Genomic DNA, 21454 nt, shown 5'->3' on the forward strand with positions numbered 1-21454 from the left:
TTATTTAAAATCACAATAGAATAGAATTTCCTTTATTGTCACATGTATTCAAGTACAGATGTACAGAACTACAAGAGTGCAGTGAAAAGTTTACAATGTCACCCCACATGGTGCCATCTGAGGTACAAAGTACCTAGGTACAAATGGTAGATACAAAATAGAGAAATAAAGGAAAAAAAGGAAAACAACTTACATTACCTTACAGTTATTCACAATATAAGTTCAAAAATAAGAAATAAAGTTAAAAACATAAACATTATAGTCTTTCTGTGACAGGTTTGCAGTAGATCAGCGCAGGGGAATTCCACATGTGGTCTGACCACGCTTGCAAGTCACTGACCACCCACACTAGTCCCCAGTCCAACAACTGTCCCCGCTCCACTTCAGCATCCAGGCCGCTGGCTCGCCCTGCCCTGATTGAGTCTTGAACCTCAGGAGACATGAATGTAGGGAAGCAGCCCAAGGTCTTTCCAACTTGTGAAAAGGTCACAACAAAAACAGCAGGTTTGGGGATGGAGAGGAAATTCATTTTTACAGTGAAAACCTTTGAGAATTCAGGTTTCCCAACATCATGCCTGCCTCCATGTTGGAGACTAACATTTGGCCCCAAGGGTATGTTAAGCTCTATGGTACTCCTGATCAATTGCTCTTCAATAGTGAAAGCTATTCATTTAGTTTCCATCTCGCTTTCATCAAGATGAATATGAGTTAGTAATTTGTATAGTGAAATGCACAACAAATTTTGGGAGGTGAAACTCAACATTGCCCCTTATTACTCTAGGACCAATTTGAAAATATATCTGCACCACACAATTACATACTGGGCATATGCATTCCTTAACTATATAGTTATGTAGAATAAAATGTGTTTAAATTGAATAGTCAAGCACAATTTGCTCCCTGATAAAAGTAACCATTTTTGCAATGACAGGATCTCGTAAAATGGAATACAAGGGAAACAGTTGGCATGAAACGTGCTTCACTTGCAAACGCTGCCGGCAGCCAATGGGAACTAAATCTTTTATCCCCAGGGAAAATGATGCCTACTGTGTCCCATGCTATGAAAAGCAGTTTGCTCAGCACTGTTCATCCTGCAAGAAGGTATATGATTTAATATGGTCATGTAACTTTTCTTTTAATTGTAAATTTATCCCAATTGTGTACAAATAACACTGAGCCCGCATAGAGGTAATGTTTACTTCTGGAAAAATCAAACTACAAATTTATTCCTGTTGCTAGGGAACAGAAGTGGACGTCTGAGTCATTCTGTACTTCGCACTGCTGGTGAAATCACCTCTTCCTGATCAGGTGCCTGCAGTAAAGGTGCAACTTCTCTAGGTGAACATATATGTCTGTGGTTGGAATAGCATATCTGCTCATTCACATTTACTGGGTATGATGCAGATAACACCTGCTCTGCACAGGTCCCAAATTGCCATGAGAAACGACTTTCGTAGGGAGCATTAAACGCTTTCAGAAAATGCTTGAGAAGCTCAGCAGGTTGAGGAGGTGTAATTTAAATGGGGATAATATTGTGCTCTAACGTTGTTGAACTCAATGTTGAGTCCTGAAGGCTGTAAAATGTATAAGCAACGTACTGTTCCTCAGGCTTTGCTGAAAAACTGAAGTGGGCCTAGGATGGAAAGGTTAGCAGGATAGCATCTACATCACTCCTTTACTACCACCATCACTGTGGGCGGCACCGTGGCAGTGGGCGGCACGGTGGCAGTGGGCGGCACGGTGGCACAGTGGTTAGCACTGCTGCCTCACAGCGCCAGAGACCCGGGTTCAATTCCCGACTCAGGCGACTGACTGTGTGGAGTTTGCACGTTCTCCTCGTGACTGCGTGGGTTTCCTCCGGGTACTCCGGTTTCCTCCCACAGTCCAAAAGATGTGCAGGGTCAGGTGAATTGGCCATGCTAAATTGCCCGTAGTGTTAGGTAAGGGGTAAATGTAGGGGTATGGGTGGGTTTCACTTCGGCGGGTCGGTGTGGACTTGTTGGGCCGAAGGGCCTGTTTCCACACTGTAATGTAATCTAATGTAATCTAATCTAATCTAATCTAATCACTCCTTTCTTTCTCTGGAACAGCCCACCATCTGTTCCACTTGCTCCTACTTCCAGCCCCCACCCCTTTCAATAGTATAACAACCACCATTTTTCAGCCCATTTCAGTTCCAAAGAAGATAATTGGATTTGAACATCAACTCTGTCTCACTCTCCACAGATGCTGCCTGACATGCTTGATTCTCTCCATTACTTCCTATTTTTCTATCAATCCAGTAACGCTCCTCTGAACCACCCCTATTGCATTTATGTCCTTTCTTAAATAAAGAAACCATAACAACACACAGGATTCAAGACGTGGACTCACCAATGCCTGAATAACTGAAGCATAATCTCCTTACTTTTATGTTCAATGTCTTGCACAGTAAAGGGTAGCATTCCATTCCCTTCTTGATTATGCGCTGTACCTGCAGGTTATCTTTTTGTAATTCGCAAGTTAGAACATTTAGATCCCTCGGCATTTCAGAAGGCTGCTCTTGTTCTCCATTTAAATAATAGTCTGCTTTTGTATTCTTCCAATCAAAGTGAAAAAAACTTCACACTAGCCTATAGTACACTCCTTGTCACTGATTTTCATCCCCTCACTTAAACCAGTCATATTGGTCCGCGTCCTTATTACATTATCTTCACACTGTACTTTCCTACCTCACACTCAAAATCCACTCCACTGTATCATTACGCTCCTCATTTAAACCATTGATAATTATAAAAGAAATTAAGGGCCCAGCAGGGATCACTGTGAAATGCCATTTGTTACATCCTGTCAATCAGAAAAAAGCTCATTTATGCATATATTCTGTTTTCTGCAGCCAATCAATCTTCTATCATTGCTAGTATGTTATTCTCTCTACCATTAACTCCTACTCTGTGCAATAACATTTTATGCTATATTTTGTCTCATACCTTCTGAAAATCCAGGTACAGTATGCATAGAACACAATCCCATGAATTCCAAAAAGTTGCTTTCTCCCCTTCATAAGACCATCCCAATTGCCTTGAGCTTTCCTAAATTCCACATTATAATCTTAATGACTGATTCTAAAGTTTTCCTGATGACAAATGTCAAGCTAACTGGCCTATAGTTTCCTGTTAACTGCCTCCCTCCCTTTTGGAATAGTGGGGTTATGTTTTCCACTTTCTAGTCTGATGTAAATATTTAAGGGGGTCGATCACTTTTCAACAATTTGCACCATGAACTTCTAGATCCAGTTTTTCTGAAACTACTTTGCTTTGCATTTCTGTGTATTTATCCATGTTACACCCTGTTTGACAGGCAATAACAAGTGGAGGGGTGAGTTATCATGACCAGCCTTGGCATAAGGAGTGCTTTCTGTGTACTGGATGCAAAATGCAACTAGCTAATCAGCGTTTCACTTCGAGGGATGACTTCCCATATTGTCTGGATTGTTTCAGCAACCTCTATGCTAAGAAGTGTACAGCTTGTGGAAAAGCAATTGCTGGTGAGTCAAACTCTGATTACACATCCAATTTTCTGTATGAAGATAGATGCTGATTAAGTCAGGTGAATAATACTGAGAAAACAGATAAGGAGGACCTGGGCATACTGGGAACAGGCAGCCTTGGTGGGTGGGAGGTGTGGGTGGTTTTCTCAGGGAAGGTAGTGCCATTAATGGCGGGTGCAGACATTGCCATCGCACATCCATGGACCATGGAGTACTCAAAAAAGATGCCCTGCCAGAGCCATTTACATGCCACCTGTTTTCACTAGCTGCTCTCCCAATAAGGCAGAAAGACTTTTCAATGTGAGAAAAATGCCAGGGGAAGTCTAGAAATGGTTCTGAGTTGGTCACCTAAGCAACTCAATTGAGCTCCCAGCAGTTGATCCATCTGTCAGCTTTCCCTCTGTTGGCAAAACGCCACAGTAGTGGGAAAACATTGGGCACACCACAGATACATTCCAGCTCCATATTGCCAGTGTTCCTTCCTCATAGCTATCAACAATGGGTGAGGTAAAATGATAGACTATGTACTCAGGTTTCTCTGTGTCCAAGCAGATGTATATATAAACATTCTTCTGTGTGCTTAACCGCAATGTCAGCTAATGTACAACCAATAGTGCAGTACAGCTGAGAGGTAGCGCATTTATTTCTATGTAATTTCTATGTAATTCCTGGTTCCCACATGAAAATGTTCACCATAACCCTGAGCGAGCTCTGCTTCAAATGCTGCCATGGAATTATTTTACAATGCCCCCTGAGGTATCTGGGGCCTTCGTTAAATATTATATCTGAAAGATGGTATTATTGCCCATGACCCAAATCACAACTATCTATCATTTCATTCTGCCAAATGCGTTTTACAGAAAGCAGAGGATCCTATGAATGTCACCTGTTGGTGACACAAAGAGCTGAAAGAAATCCAATATCATTCTCAAGTGACAGGAAACTGCTGCCTGTCTATAGGTTGGGGCAGTAAGATGCAAAATAAAATTCCCTTGTATGATAAAATAAGAGTTTATTTTAATTTGAAGTTGATCTCATTTCTTTGCAACTTCCCTCTCCTTCTCCATCCTAGCAGCATCCACCTGTAGCCTCCCAATTTTCTTCCAGGCTTCCTGTCACTCCCAGGCACAATAAGGAGGTAGACTGTCCCACATCTGTTCTTGGTGCAGGCCTCTCCCCATATCCACTCCTAGTGCAGGTCTCCCCATGGTCTCATTCCCAGAGCAGGCTTCATGCCCCTAATCCTGCTCCCAAGCAGATCTCCCTCATTCTTGCTCCCAGTGCAGGCCTCCCCGTATTCCCTCCCCCAGTACTGGTTCTCTGGCAGATCCTGCTCCCAGCACCAGGCTTTATCCCCGATCCTGCAAGGGTCCAAGGCTCCCAGCCTTCCCAGCCCCTGGTGATGATAACACTGTGCATGGAAAGTGGTGAGGTTATCGGTGCAGAATCTACCCATAGCCCGTCCCGTCATGGCCATCTGATGACATGAGCTGCACTTGCATATGCATTGTGGCCATTTTAGCATTATGGATAATTTCTTGTTTTAAGAAGGTTTGAACGTAATGTGAGTTTTCAATAAAATTATTTTGTCACCAGACTGCTGAATGACTTCCATACTAATGGAAATTTTATAAAGCCTTCATTTGAGACAGATGCTGATAGAAGTTTTGAGGATTTCTATACCCTCAGGGCATCTTGATCTACTTCACAGCCAATCACTAAGAAAAGAAATGTTATCACTGTTACAGCAGCTAATTTGTTGATGCCAATGTCTGATAATCTTAATGAGATAAGTGATTAGATAAGTAGTGTTATCAATTTGATCAAAGAAAAAGTGATGACCAGAACACTGAGAGAGCTCTGCCTTACATACTGCCATGGAATTATTTTAAAACAGCCCAAGTGATAGCTGGGGCCTTCAGTCTAATGTTGCATCTGAAAGATGGTACCTTTGCCAGCATAGCATTCACGTCACATTGCACCCAGTGTCACTTCTTACTACATTCCAGTGTCACTTCACATTGCCCTCCAGTCTGATCTGGAGCTTGGACTCATGACATTTCTTTTCAGACATGTGAGTGCAATCAATGAGTCAAGGTTATCAGCAAAAATAAAACTACAAACATTTGGAATTAAACAGGTTCATTTTTTATCAACAGAGTGCCAGTTTTAAAGCCAGTTTAGTTACCATTGATAAAGCACTGAGTTCACTAATGAATGTTTTCGACATCCATGCCAGAACTTGACTGACATTTAAGTTTCCTCTACATCAGTAATATTTGAATAAGTGCAGGAAAGGCAGAAACTAAAAGGAACTCAATTTTGACAGCAGCTTATTGATTTCCTTTAATGCAAACCAGACCAAAGCTCAAACCAATCCATAGCTATAATGAGCATAACTTCCGGCTATACCAAGACTACAAAAAGAGAGAACATGTGGAAAATGAACACAGAGTCAAATAAAATTCAAAGCAAGATTGCAACATCATAAAACTATCAGTATGAAACTTCAATCAGACTTTTTTATTTATTCAGGTCTCGGAGGTTCAAAGTATATCTCCTTTGAAGATCGCCAGTGGCACAACGATTGCTTCAATTGTAAAAAATGTGCCATCTCTTTGGTCGGTCGAGGATTTCTCACAAAACGAGACGATGTCCTCTGTCCCGAATGTGGTCGCGATGCTTAAACTGTGAAATCAAATCAAACCTGGATTTTGGAATAAGTGGTAGCACAATTCTGTCTTTCAAAATATATCTGCAGCTTTCAACATAGTAATAAGCATAATCAATAACCTTTGGCAAGCACTCAATGGGCCAGATTTTGTAGACAACAGAGAAGCAATGGCACTGATCATTGACCTCAAAGGAATCTACCCACACTGATGTAGTTGTCTCTATGGTGTATTTCTCCCCATTCTCATTTCACAGCAGCATTTGCTTTCAAGACATGGGGGTGTAAGATATGCAGTAGTATGGAGCAGGTAAGCAGCCAATCACACTGAAGTGTTCGCATGCTTCAAACTAAAGGGTTAAAACGCTTAACATCCAACACTTATATATATATATATAAATATTGCGGATCCTGAAAATCTGAAGTGCAAACAGGAAAAGACTGGAAAAACTCAGCAGCATCTATGGAGAGAGAAACAATGTTAAATTTTTGGGTCCAATGTGGCCGTTCTTCAGCACTGGACTCAAAACTTTAATCCTGTTTCTCTGACTGCCATCTAAAAACAATAGACTTATATTACATTGAATAGGGTGTAACGTTTCCAAGAATTTTGAAATCAAGATGAAAAATATAAGAAGAGGGCTTCTTCAATTGATTGCCTATGGTTTACAGTCTATAATTGTCTCAACCTCCTGGAGAACCATGGGATTATGATTTCTGTTCCCTGATGGTAGATATAAAGTGAGGAGACTTGAAAAATCCAGTGAGGAAATTCCCAGTTGTCTAAGCGGCTGCCCCTGATCTGTGTGAGCAAGATGTTAGGTGGCCCAGCCACTTTTGGATCATTGAGTCTCTTAAAGCAGCTAATTAATGGCCACTAAAGGAAATCATCCTTGACAGTTAGGGGACCGATGTACGCTGAAAACACTCGGGCTGTTGCCTGACAAAAGGGTAGCCCTCCTTCGTGGGCCCCACAAAGCTCAATTCCCTTCTCTCCACAGCCCTCCCTCCTGTCTCTTGAGCCTGGCACTGTGGGGCAATGTGACCCTCCCTCCCCCACCCACCTCCTGGGCTGCTCACTATGGTGGGACAGCCTGTGATCCAAATAGGTTTTAGCGGTCCTGCTGGCACTGACAGGTTTAAAAAGCTGATTGCCCAACAATCTGATTGCTTTCAGCATCAAAATGTTCTGTGTCAGCTGTAGAAATTGTGGCCCATTCACCTTTTAACCAGAATAGATGGGGACTGCTGCACCCTGTATTATCAAGCCCCAGGATCACTGACAGCAACATTAAACAGTACAGACTGTAGAAATGGTTGTGAGTTTCAGTGCTGTACGGACGATGAAAGCTAGCAATTTCATCACTGGTATTACAAAGTCTAGCCATTGGTGTTTCTGATAAAAGTAATTTTTGTCTGTAGCAGAAGTTCTTTTTCAGAGTACCACACAGTATCGTCCCTACACAATATATTTTATTTGCTTTTGCTTTCAATGGTAGCTTTCTCATAAAAGCATTCCTACATTGTTGCAGAAATCGGATAAAATGTAATAATGTGAGCAAAGTAAGATATTGTATTGACTAACCACAATGGGCAAGCTGGTTTCACAAGAACAAATTTAATCTATTTGGTGTGAAAAATTTTATATTAACTAGTAATGTCTGTAACGGGATGGACTGCAGCATTACTAGTGATGAAGGATAACAGTTGCATTAATAACTGTTCCTAGTGCAATTGGGAAATAGCATTAGCTTGCTTTTAGACTTTGCCAGCAATTTCTTTAAATCAAAATTTAATATATGGAGATGTGTTTCTGTATTCTTCATATTTAACATAGAATGTTGTGTAATTCTGGCCTACATTTAGAATTAGATTCTCATGTGAGATGAGTATAGTTATAGATGCAAGTTACATTCTCTATTTCTGAAGCAGCCTGTCCCATTCTCACATGCAAACTTCAAACAGTACATAATGTTTTAGATGCCATATCTTTTCAATGATGAGTTTATATTAAATACAGCTTACAGTGATGCTAAACATTCACTAAGTACAGCGGCACCTCTAATCAGTGCAAAATATTGACATTTACTTGTTTATATTTTTAGCTCTAGTAGTTTATCCACTGATCTGCCAATAAAGCTTCAGCAGTTCACAGAGCACAAAGCAAGCAATTCCACAACAGGTTTAACAACAAGAAATTAAAACTCTCATAATAAATGATTTTGGAAATCTATGATTAGTTTTGGAAGCATATATTAGAATATACAGTCATAGAAGTAATGCCTTACAGACAGCCTTTGCCCTTTATTTGTAAGAGACTTGCAACTTTTGCTTCCATATACTCTTTTGACATCAGATGATGATTTAATACCAATGGTGCAAAGTTTGTGTCCATGCCACTTTGTAACAAGTTGGGCTGAAATATGAAATAACTATTTCTGGAAGGAGCAATCAATAGTTTACAAAAATAATGGAATATAAGTAGTAAGCAATACAAATTTCTTCATAAAATTTAGGTATATATGCTGGTGAACTTAAGTGAAAAGAAATCAGTTTTATTTGTAGATACATTTATTTTATATTTGTTCAATCAATGTTAGTGACACTTGACAAGGCTGCTTTTATTACCTATTCCAGTTGACCGTAAGAGATGGTGGCCATTTCCTTGAAATACATTGGTACATGTGAGATCTTCCCATTATGGTGTTTCAAAGGGAATTTCACAAGTTCAATCCAGCATTATCAATATTCCTATTCCATTATATAGCAAAATTTAATCAAGCTCAGTTTAAAACAGTCAATTAACCCAGTGTCTACAGCTTTTTTTAGAAGAAAGAGTGGAATTTCCAATATATGGAAAGTTGCCACAGGGTATTTATCTTCTGATGTGCTTATTCTTGTCAATATTTCTATAGCTTTAGCTCTTGGCGATCCCCAGGATTATATTGGAAGGATTGCTGGTGGTAACGTTGAAGGTCAAAGAAGATAGTTAGGTATTTCCTGCCATTCCAAGCACATCTGTCCAAAGTCCTCACAGAGGATAACAGTTGCTATTTTATTCTCTTAGGGTCCATGATTGGCAGTGAAGATTGTGTCATTGATAGAAACAGCCTCACTCCTGTTTTGCAGTGTAAGAAAGAATATTGAAGCAACTAAAAAAAATGAAAACACTGCTGTGTAATGGGCTGTGTTGCAACCACCTTCCTATAATTAGTATGATTTTGCTCACTGATCTTTTCCTTTAAATCCATCCCTTCACACCCCACCCCAACACCCCACCTCACCCACCATGGGCCACAGCTCAGCTAGATAGCCTTGACTCCCTATTCAGTCATTCCTGCTTAATTTCAAGACAGCTACCCTTCCTTTGCTCTGTGTTCTGTCAGGTCTGCAGTTTGAAGTCTGATTACAATAGTTTCTGACAGAAATGAAAGTGAATTTCAGTAGGTAGTTATTGCTGAGTAGGTGTCATTTGATGGTACGATTGATGACTCCTTCTATCACTTGGTTGATGTGTCTGTGGTGATGAGGGGCAAGTTTGAGAGGGCTGATATCTTACTCTAAGATGTACCTAATGTTACTCCTGACAACAGCTTTTACACTTCCTATTGAATTAGGGAGCTTCAAGTTGAATGGCGATTGAGGCAGAAGCATGAGGCGACAAATTTTGATAGATTATGCTGTTGCTGTTGGCCCACCAATGCCTCGTGGTGCCCTGTTTTTGAATTGTTCACTCTGGTTTTGTCCTACTCAGCGCAATGGTGGCTGCCTTTCTCAAATCCAAAAAGTATGCCATTAAAATGAAGGCAGGTATGAATGCACAGGTAAAGCAGAAAGATTGTAGTTGCCAATCTAACCACTCAACTGCTGTCTGTGTCAGAGACAGATTCACAGTTTTACAGTTCTCATATGTTCATCTAAATTCTTTGGTTATTTGGTCCTTTCAAACTTTCCCTTTGACTATAATCATAACAGCTGTGACTTACAGTATATTCCTGATTGCCTGAAAATCTGTTCACAGAAATCTTGAAATTTAATGCGTCGCTTTGTGCTACAAATCCATATAAATTTATGATTTCCCTTTTCCTCCCTTCTTTTTGGCAAATGTTAGCAACTTAGGTCCTAAACATCAAGCCTTGAATGTCTTTGATCCAAGTAGTGGCCACACACTAAAAAGTGCAGGTTGTTTCTTCTGTGAAAGCTCTTTGAAATGCAGCTCTTACCGTTTTTGAATCTTCCAGTCATGTGAAAAAAGGGTGAGATGTAATTTGTGTCATACCACACATACACATATTCCTGTTACTGCTTGATGCTGTTGGGAATACATGGAAGTGTTTGTTTTTTCATTTTAAATTGTGCTTAATTAAGTTCTGTGGACTGAAATGTATCACATTTTTAAAAATAACTTCATCATTTGACATTTGACCACCACAAAGTTTTCTTTAAAGTTGATGAATTCACACTTAATAATATTTGCATTTTAGTGAAGAATATTATGCATTAAAGATATGTACTAAACTGCAGAATGTTTCACAGTCTTAATTCACAATATCCTTGGAAACAACTAAATTAAGGCAGACTGAATAGTGTGATGGGTATAAACATGAGAATCGTGCTTTAACTGTGACAAACTTTAGTGCTGATACGCTCAAACATACATTTTAAACTGCAGTGTAAACATCATCAGTTGCATGCAAATTAGGAACTTTTCTGAGGTACAAAAGTTATTTATGAGTGAAAGTTGTCAAGCAGATAGAATATTGTGCGTTTGAGATTGTCAACAAATTAGAGACAATTTAGAAACTAATAAAATAAAGTTTAAATGTCAAGTACTTTAATGATATGTTTTATCTTTTTTTCCATATTCTTTATAAGGTGCAACTTGTCTTATTCAATTTTGATATACATTAAAACCCACAGTAAGCATGTGAAGTTAACATTGCAGTGAGTAATTTGTGTGATTACGCTCTGACAACATAAGGCATAAAAGTTATCACATTTGCAGAATAAAACTATTCTGTTGCAGTTGTGGTAGGTTTGAGGATTTCAGAAAAAACGTCCACTGCCACATTTCATTGTTGTGCATTAAGTACTATGTAACATTTAACCCAATAATGTACATTTATTGGACTTTATCACTAACAATAATAACCAAATAATTTTTCACTAGGGTTCCTGAACCTTCTTATCATTTGCAGAAAATTCAAATCATTCTGGAAATTGGCTGCCATGTTTTCAACATATGATGCACTCCCAATGAAGCCAATATAGGTTTCTTTTAATCAACAATTCAGAGATGCCATTACACTTCTCTGGAGCAGATGGGTCTTGAACTTAGTCTTCCGGGCTCAGAATTAGAGACTCTGCCACTACACCACAGCAATCCTCATGAAGCGAATATTTCCTTTCTGGGATATGGTGGCCAGAATTGCTCACAATCCTCCAAGTGTGTCTAACGTATGCTTTGTTTTAGCTGTCTAATTACTACTTGTTTGTATTCTACTCCACTAATTATAAATATGAATGCCAACAGATTTTTTTTGGATTATTTTCTTTGCCTGTCCATGATATTTAAATGATATTTAAATGAGGAGAACCCAAGGGCACAGCCTTAGACTCGAGGGAAGTCCCTTTTGAACGGAGTAAAGGAGAAACCTTTTTAGCCCGAGATTGGTGAATCTGTGGAATTCATTGCCACAGAAAGCTACGGACGCCAGGTCATTGAATAAATTTAAAACAGAGACAGATACGTTCTTGATTGCCGGGGGATCAAATGTTACAGGGAAAAAGCAGGAAAATGGGGTTGTAAAACCTATCAGCCATGATTGATGGGCAGAATGGCCTAATTTCAGGTCCTATGTCATATGGTTTTATATATGTAAGCACACCTTCAGTCTCTGTGGAAATCTATTGTTTTTAGCTTTTAAAACTTTAATAAGGACTTTGTTTTATCCATTTTAACATTGACATCCATTTGTCATAGTTTTGCCCTTTGGGTTACTCAATTAAAAACTCCTTGCAATTTTGCACTTTCCTCCACATTGCTCTGTCAAAGGCAAACTCAGACACGTGACAGCATCTAACTTGTTAATATCTATGGTGAACAACAAAAGCCCCAACATTAGTTACATCCTGTCAATTGGAATTCAGTCCATATCCTTACTGGATGCACAGGAACATTTGAATGACATGGTTTCCCACACCCCATCCAGCTAAAAAGTTGGTGGAAGATGCATGCCCATTGATAACACCAGCCCCAAAACTATTTATCACATGAAGGTGCCTAAGTGACCAAAGTCAGGATTTCTGCCCCTTACACAGGAAGAAGTCCCCACTTAGAGAGCTTCAAAGAGATATGATTGGCTGGTAGCTCTGCAGTCCATTGCTGGAACAACAGTCCCATCAGTCTCAGTTCTGGAGATCCCAGAATCCGATAGGTCTGTGGTTTCATGGAGGGGATGGACGAGGGGTGCTGAGGGTCATTGCGGCAAGGTCAGCTGGGAAAGAATCACCCAGCAGCACAGACCTTGGGGAGGGGGTGGTGATCAGGTTTGGAAAGGAAGCATTCCCTACACTCTAACTTCACCACCTACTGTCCTTTAGTTAACACTTGGAGATCTTCCCCTCTTTACTCCTTTAATCACTTCTTCAAAGACCTAAACTTTGTAAATCTATGTCAGCTCTCTCGGATCAACTGTAAACTTTCAGCACTTCAGACACTGCAAGCGAAGAGAGCTGGCCTTCAGATGTTACTGTTCTGCTATTGTAAATGAGCAATTAGCTCAGAAGGGGAAGCTGGCACTCTGTTTCATTGCCATGGACCTGGCGGTGGGATAACTGAAAGAAGGACGGTATTGTTTCTTCAGACCACCAAAGGCGACTGCCAGCCTGGAGAGACTGAAGTGTCCCAGCTCAGTGTGGCCTTCAGGGTCAAATGCAATGCACAACAGTGCTGAAAGCAGGTCAATGACCTTTGGCATTCTGCATGGGTAAGTGCCACCATCTTCGCTCTGCCACCTCCCCTCGCAAGGTCACCACTCACTCTAACTCTGCCACTGCAAATTCATCTCATCAAGGCTTATCAACTGCAACTCCCTATTATATATATGACAGCATCTAAATTGTTAATATCTATGGTGAATAACAAAATGGCCACTCATTGGTTCTCATCTACCTCATCCTCTCAAAGGACTAATCCTTGCTGCCCTCTGTGCTTCTTATTTATTCACCGGTGACACCTCACCAAATTTTTCTGTCCCTGCATTATGACTAACTCCTCTCTGCCCATTCACTTTCATCACACTCATTTGTTGTTTTGGAAATGCCTCCAGTCGGCCAAGAGAATGAAGACTGGTGGAAGGGTGTTGGATGTGAGGATCCTCACCCTATGTCAGGAAGAAGTGCTTCAGTTGGGTGGAGAAGAGGGTGACCATTCTTATGGTGTGCCCAGACCGCCATGAACAACCAACCCAGTGAACTTCAATCTGCTGTGCTGCTCTCCTATTAACACCAGTGTTACCTTATTCTTATCCTGAACAAGATTTTACACTTTTCACAACTATCTCCTTCTCTGCCCTTCTGGAGGTACTTGTGCACTTAGTGTCAGTTTAAACTAGTCTGGTGGGGAAAGGGGGACACAGAAAATCGAGACATACCATGCTACAGCAAAGGAAGCAAGTCACAGTGGGTTCAGCTATGTTGAGTGAGAAGAGAGTAAGGCAAGGCTGAATGGTCTTTACTTTAATGCTGGGAGTGTAATAGGTAAGACTGGTGAGTTAATGCCATGGATTGACACATGGAAGTATGGTAATGTTGCCATTATAGATATATGGTTAGGGGAAGGGCTGGACTGGCAACTCAACATTCCTTACTGTCCTGTTTTGACACCATCACCCTGATAGTTTGTTATGATCTCTCTAACTTAATTTGCACAGTTTTGGATTACTTATTACTTGGTTAGATCCTCAGCATGAGACCCTTGGACCTATCATGTTATTCCAGTCATTTGTTTTGTCTCTAGCACCACCTTATTTTAATTTTTTTTGTAATTATCTCTCTGCCCTATTTAATCAGATTATAGGTCATCCCTTCAGCTGTTGACACTTTACTCACACCATCTGACACTTTTGATCACCTGCAGAGATTTATTATAAGACACTCCATTCGCACTATTTGTATGGTCTTTTGATCTCTCTGTCCTTGATCTCTCTGCCAATAAATTCTGCATCAGTGTGCTTCTTTCTCACTTCACTTGACAAAGGAGCAACGCTCTAAAGCCTTCTGATTTCAAATAAACCTGCTGAACTATAACCTCGTGTCATGTGACTTCTGCTTTTGTCTACCCCAGTCCAACACCAGCATCTCCACATTAAAATTATGAGGGGGATAGATTAGGTAGACAGGAAGAAACTTTTACCTTGATGGAGGGCATAGATTTAAGGTAAAGAACTAGAGGGGATGTGAGGAAAATATTTTTCAAACAGAGGATGCTGGAAATTTGGAACTCATTGCCTATGGGAGTAGTAGAGGACGTTTAAAATTTAAGACGTTTTTAGATGTGCATTTACAATGTGAAGGCCATGAGGCAAAAGTGAGGACTGCAGATGCTAGAAATTAGAGCCAAGAGTGTGGTGCTGAAAAAGCCCAGCAGGTCAGGCAGCAGCTGGGGAGCAGGAAAATTGACGTTTCGGGCAAAAGCTCTTCATCATGAATGAGGAACAAGGCTATGAGTAAAGTGGAAAATGAGATTGGAAAGTTAGGTAGTTGCTTTTGACTAGTGCAGACTTGATGGGCAGAAGGGCCTTTTTGTGTAGTTTTAGATCTCTATAACTCTATACTTCTATGGAGTTGGATAAAGGCGCTGAGAAGCAATGAGTTTTTGGTGCTCAGAAGCTGCTGTCTCCCATGTCAGGAATTGGCGCCATCTAGTGGCTTTGGGAAGAACGGGAGAGTTGGGAGCCACATGTAAATGGTGAGATGACCGAATAATGAGATGCATATATAGTACATATATAGTATAATTAATCACTTATAATTCCCTAATTTCTCTCCCTTTCTCTCACACCTTTCTTAATTTGCAATGTACATTAACAAATTTCCAATCGAAAGGAATGATCACAGACTCAAGAAAGTTTGCATAAAGTTTATAGTTAGGGCATCTACATTGTTTTTACTTGTACAGTTTAAAATTCTGGGGTGGGAAAAAGTCTCATCCTCGGAACTTGTATCACTTTAATAAGATTATTTCATTCATTATTGTTCCATGTGGCTTCTAATTTGTTGACATTTAATTTGCATCAGACTCCACGGCTATTTCTCTGGTCCAGAATCCCAGGCTTAGGTTGGAAAAAAAATCTACAAAATATTTGAGGGGTGGCCATTTACATTCAATACCCAAACAATGCAGGACCGAAATACACAAATCTATTAACATATCCATGTAAATAGCTGAAACAATGGATTACAGTCAAATAACATTCGCATCATACAAGAATCCAGCAATGAACAATTCAAAAAGAGAATATAACCATTTGTTCTTGCCATTCAGTTTGTCCACTATCTACAAGCCATATGTCAGGAGTATGATGGAATACTGTATACTTGCCTGGGTTGGTGCAGGAGGAGAAAGTGAGGACTGCAGATGCTAGAGATCAGAGCTGAAAATGTGTTGCTGGAAGAGCACAGCAGGTCAGGTAGCATCCAAGGAGCAGGAGAATCGATGTTTCGGGCATGAGCCCTCCTTCATGAATGAGGAAAGTGTGTCAAGCAGGCTAAGATAAAAGGTAGGGAGGAGGGATTTGGGGGAGGGGCGTTGGAAATGCGATAGGTGGAAGGAGGTCAATGTGAGGGTGATAGGCTGGAGTGGTGGTGGGAGCGGAGAGGTCAGGAAGAAGATTGCAGATTAGGAAGGCGGTGCTGAGTTCGAGGGATTTGACTGAGACAAGGTGGGGGAGGGGAAATGAGGAAACTGGAGAAATCTGAGTTCATTCCTTGTGGTTGGAGGGTTCCAAGGCGGAAGATGAGGCGCTCTTCCTCCAACCGTCGTGTTACTATGGTCTGGCGATGGAGGAGTCCAAGGACCTGCATGTGCTTGGTGGAGTGAGAGGGGGAGTTGAAGTGTTGAGCCACGGGGTGGTTGGGTTGGTGCAGCTCAAACAGTGCTCAAGAAACTTGACACTGTCCAGGTTAAAGTATCCTGCTTGACTTATACCACATCCACTTCTCCATCACTGACACACAGTAGTAGCCATGTGTACTATCTACAAGATGCACTGCAAAAATTCACCAAAAATCCTTAGACAGACCTTCCAAACACATAAGCTGTTCATCCAGAAAAACAAAAGCAGCAGATATATGGGAACACCATCACATGTAGATTCCCCTCCAAGCTACTCACCATCCTGACTTGGAAATATGGCACCATTCCTTCACTGTCACTGGGTTAAACTCCTGGAATTCCCTTCCTAACAGCACTGACAGTCAACCTAAAACATGTGGACTGCAGTGACTCAAGAAGGCATCTCACCACCACCTTCTCAAGGGCAACTTGGGATGGGCAATAAACGCTAGCAAGCCAGCCAGCTTTACCCATGTCTCACAAATGAATGAGAGAAAAGCTTCACCAACACCAACCTCCATTTCCAGCTTGGGTGTTTTGGCAAGTGGCGGTTTCTACCTCATGGTAGTGTCCCTGACTGAAAATTAAATGGGAGGGCTCTACCATGGGATAGCCATGGGACAACTTAAACAGAAGAATAGCTGAACATTTTAAAACAATCATTGCACACAATAATTCTCTCCCTTAGCCAGCACAGTGGTTCGAGATGGATTGAAAAAATTCCCAATCTCAATATCTGTCGCCTGAGAAAAAATATAGCTCTTTGACCCACTTTCTTGTCTCCATCCAGACATGCTGAAACTTGTTCCAATGTATTTTTGGGATCAGAAGCAGCAGTGGTCATATTTTGATGAAGTACTGTGGTGTAAGCACCCAAAACTGCAGACAGAAGTCTCATGATTTCGTTGTTACCAGCCAGTACCTGTAGTACAACGACACTGACTCCATAATTTAGAAAGTCCATTGCACTTCTGACAGGTCGATTGCTGTTTATTCACATAAAATAGAGTCTAAGTTAAATAAGCCTTGAATGAACGATTGGGTCCCACAAATGCCATTCAGCAGGTCCCTCCATCTTACTAATCTAGGCATACACCATGCTTCCTAAAATGGAACCTGTAGAGGGTCAGAACTCTATGACAGCCTGATCTCTTGCTGTAGCTTTGGTAGCAGGTCAATGGAATAATCAAAGAAAATGTATATTTGGGTGTTTACACAATATCTTGAGGGTTCACTCCTGTCTTCCACCAGAGTTATAGCGTAAGATTAGGATAACCTCTTCAGAGATTATTGACTCTTGTTCTCAGTGCTCATGAATTCAGTTGAATGAGCCGATTCTGAAGAAGGGTCACTGGATCCGAAACATTAAGTCTGCTTTTTCTCCAGAGATGCTGCCAGACCTGCTGAGGTTTTTTTTCTGCCTCTTCTGTTTTTGTTTCTGATTTGTAGCATCTGCAGGTCTTTGGTTCTTGTTTTGAACAGTCAGCCAGCTTTGGAATATACAGGTTGGTGTGCCGAAAAGCTTTTGTATTAACCTGACTAGTTCTTCCTACTTTCGTTTCTTGCAGCCATGGAACAACTTTAAAAAAAAAACAGCTGAACATTTTAAAACAATCATTGCACACGATATTTCTCTCCCTTAGCCCTTCTATGTTTTTGGATATTATCGTGCAATAATTATCAGCCCCACTTAAAGGTTATTAAAATTTTCTATAATACTTGTTAAGAATGTTTGATTCATGATGCTTTCTCTGAAAACAAACCACCAGTAGAGGGATCCAATGTTCTCAAAATAAAATACATCTCTTTTATTGTATTAAGGCTTACCTCCTGAAGGAATTTTATATGTAAAAATGAAAAGATGTGTTAAAGTAGGGTACTAAATAGACTTGCTGTCCTCTTAAAGGTACATTGCACTTAAACATTGCTAACATTTGCCACAACTTGTGAGATGAAATTCTTCTCAAGTCTGCTTTATTTACTCATTTCATTTCATATTTTTCTCTTCTTTTTGCTCTTTTCTGGTGCAGGTGGAACAATCTCCAAGGTTAAAGGATCCTGCAAATAGCACTACAATTTAAAGAGTGTCAGATGATAGAGAATGAAAAGACCATTCCAAACCAACAAGTCTCACTCAAGTAAAGGGTCGAAGAATTATATCAGGACAGGAAGTTCTTTCAGATGGAAGATCCTAAGTTGTTCACAGGATCAGGCATTAAACTCAACACTGAACATACTGTCAAGTTAAGGACAGATGCCAAGCCACTGACTTTATACTCCCAGGAAGGGTGCACATCCTTTCACAAATGAAATTCAGAAACAACTTCAGGAAAGTCAATATCATTTCTTTGGTGACTGACAAAGTCACCATGGTTACTGTACCCAAACCCAATGTGTACCATCAGAAAATGTGTAGATGTAACACAGTCAACACAGTAGAAGCTACAGAAATGTGTCCCTTGTCTAGTGATTACATGAGCTCTAAAAGTGGATTTTTTTAAATCCAATTGATTAAACAGTTAATTTTGGCAGGTCCTATTAGATGAATAATTAAGACTGCCTATTGCATTTATCATGTCGATTTGGAGACATTGTTTGAACAGATAGTCGTTTTTAAATTTATTTTTATTCACTTGTGGGATGTTGGCATTGCTGGCTTGCCCTTGAGAATGTAATGGTGAGCTGCATTCTTGAACCACTGCAGTCAATTTGCTGTAAGTAGATCACAATGCCCTTACAGAGGGAATTCCAGGATTTTGACCCAGTGGTAGTGAAGAAACAGTGATGTACTTCCAAGTCAGGATAGTGAATGTCTTGGAGGGAATCTAGCAAGTAGTGATATTCCCATGTACCTGCTGCTCTTGTCCTTCTGGATGGAAATGCTTGTGGGTTTGGAAGGTGCTGACTGAGGATCTTTGTTGAATTTCTGCAGATCATCATATAGATAGTACACACTGAGCATGTTTGTGAATGTAGTGGCTATTGTCCTGGATAATGTCAAGTTGCTTGAGTGTTATTGGAGCTGTACTCATCCAGGCAAGCAGGAGTATTCCATCCCACTCCAGACCTGTGCCTGTGAGCTGGTGCTTGAGGATCACCTTTGTGCAGAAATCTTCCAGCATACCATGGTCAATTCATTGCACGGTTTTAATTGGGTCATCTGCTGCATGAATACCATATTGTTACACAAGAAGACATTAGAAGAATATGATCAGACAGTCCATGCAGAGTCAAAATGCCGACAGGCTGTAGGGCTCTTTCTCAATGAGAAGTGTGAATATTCCAAGGGTTCAACATGCCTTTTGTGAAATTTTATTTTCAAGAAAGAATTTAAGGCTGGATCCAGTGAATTTGATGGTTGTTAAAGAGCCAATCAAACTGAGTTCATGACACAATATCCTTACCCACAATCACACATCCCTTCTAACTATTATAGCTGAGGACCTTTTAGTTCCAGGCATATGAGTAGTGACCTGTCAGAAGAACCAGATGGGGTCAGAAAATGGATTATTATACTCCTAAGGCAAATATGGAGCCACTGAGTGCCATAATAGAGAAAGAGATCCTCTCAATCACATGGGCATAACAGAAGTTTTCAGACTACATCCTTGGCCTGAAAGTTCTCATTCAGATAGAATATAAACCATTAATCATCCTGTTAGATGAGAAAGAGTTAGCAAGGATCCATTCGCAAAACAGAGGTTGCACATCTGTTTAATGAGATTTGTCTACAAAAACAAATTTGTGCAGAGGAAACTGTAAAACAATGTTGGATATCTTCTCCAGAGCAAATGTCCATAATCTTACAATGTATGATAAGGATTAAGTTGTTGGACTTGAACGATACATTACAATGATCCAGTGACTGACAATCCAAAATAGAACAAAATCAAATCTGACAGGAACAAAAGAGAGACTGGGAATGTGTTGCCATTTATGGCAATTGTGTCATAATTGGTCATTCTAATGGCCCAGTTGATCACAAACAATTATTTTAAACAGCACTTCACCATTATACCTGACTTATTGATACTTAATGACAGTCTGTCATTCTAACTCTAATCAAATTATACCAGTGATTTGAAATTTTGTGGGTGGCACAGTGGATGGTGCTGCTGCCTCACAGCGCCAGGGACCCAGGTTTGAGTCCAGCCTTGGGCAACTGTCTGTGTGGAGTTCACACATTCTTCCCGTATCTGTGTGAGTTTCCTCACACAGTCCAAAAATGTACAGGTTAGGTGAATTGGCCATGCTAAATTGCCCACACAGGGATGTGAAGGTTAGGTGCATAAGTCAGGGGAAATGTAGAATAATAGGGTAGGGGAATAGCTCCGACTGGAATACTCTTCGGAGCGTTGGTGTGGACTTGTTGGGCCAGACGGCCTGTTTCCACACTGTAGGAATTCTATGAATGAATGTCTATGAATTACCAAGTGCAAAGCCAGGTTCAGACAGCTGTGTCGTGGGCAGGGGTCCCAAAAGAGATTAAGATTTCCATGGCTGACTGTAAGACTTGTGCTGTTCACAAGTCTGAACACAGAGAACCATTGATTCTCATTACTTTCCCCACCAGACAATAGGAACCAGTAGAAATTGACCAATTTATTGATATTCATAATTTTTCAAGGCGGAATTTCCAAGGATTGGAGGGGTCAAGGAAATGCCTTGAACAATCAAAGTCGATCTGCCTGATATAAATTTATACACAGCTCAGCATTTAACTGTCAGTCATCAACTAACTGCTGCATTTTCCATGAGACTGTCTTCACCAGAGCTCACATAGCAACCAATCAGCACCTCTTCTCTGCATTATAAAAAACTTTGTTCACATTTACTATAGAGTCCTTGTGAATTGTCCCCATGAGTACAAGATAAAAGCTTCACAAAGCAACATAGAAAGAATTTAGCCTTACCAAAATATTATGCTTAACCAAGTGCCAGCAAAAATTGATTTCCTTCAGTCAATTCATTTCTTGTTTTTTTTTTTAAGAATTAGAATCCCTACAGTGTGGAAACAGGCCTTTCAGCCCAACAAGTCCACACCGACCTTCTGACGTGTAACCCACCAGACCCATTCCCCTACCCTGTATTTACTCTTGACTAATGCACATAACCTACACATCCCTGGACACTATGG

General features: G+C 40.5%; 1 protein-coding gene across 4 annotated transcripts in view; it reads left to right on the top strand.

Moving 5' to 3' along the window:
- Positions 1 to 11065, top strand: part of LOC122546673 (four and a half LIM domains protein 2-like) — a 59167-nt gene extending 48102 nt beyond the window's left edge. For all 4 annotated transcript variants that reach the window (XM_043685338.1, XM_043685350.1, XM_043685345.1 and 1 more), the window contains 3 exons: positions 932 to 1101; positions 3340 to 3526; positions 6065 to 11065. In XM_043685338.1, coding sequence (XP_043541273.1) covers positions 932 to 1101; positions 3340 to 3526; positions 6065 to 6216 — 509 coding nt within the window. In that variant the 3' untranslated portion in view covers positions 6217 to 11065. The remainder of the gene's footprint in view (positions 1 to 931; positions 1102 to 3339; positions 3527 to 6064) is intronic.
- The last annotated feature ends 10389 nt before the right edge of the window (positions 11066 to 21454 follow it).

The sequence above is a fragment of the Chiloscyllium plagiosum genome, chromosome 3 (genome assembly GCF_004010195.1).
Source record: "Chiloscyllium plagiosum isolate BGI_BamShark_2017 chromosome 3, ASM401019v2, whole genome shotgun sequence".
NCBI classification, from domain to species: domain Eukaryota; kingdom Metazoa; phylum Chordata; class Chondrichthyes; order Orectolobiformes; family Hemiscylliidae; genus Chiloscyllium; species Chiloscyllium plagiosum.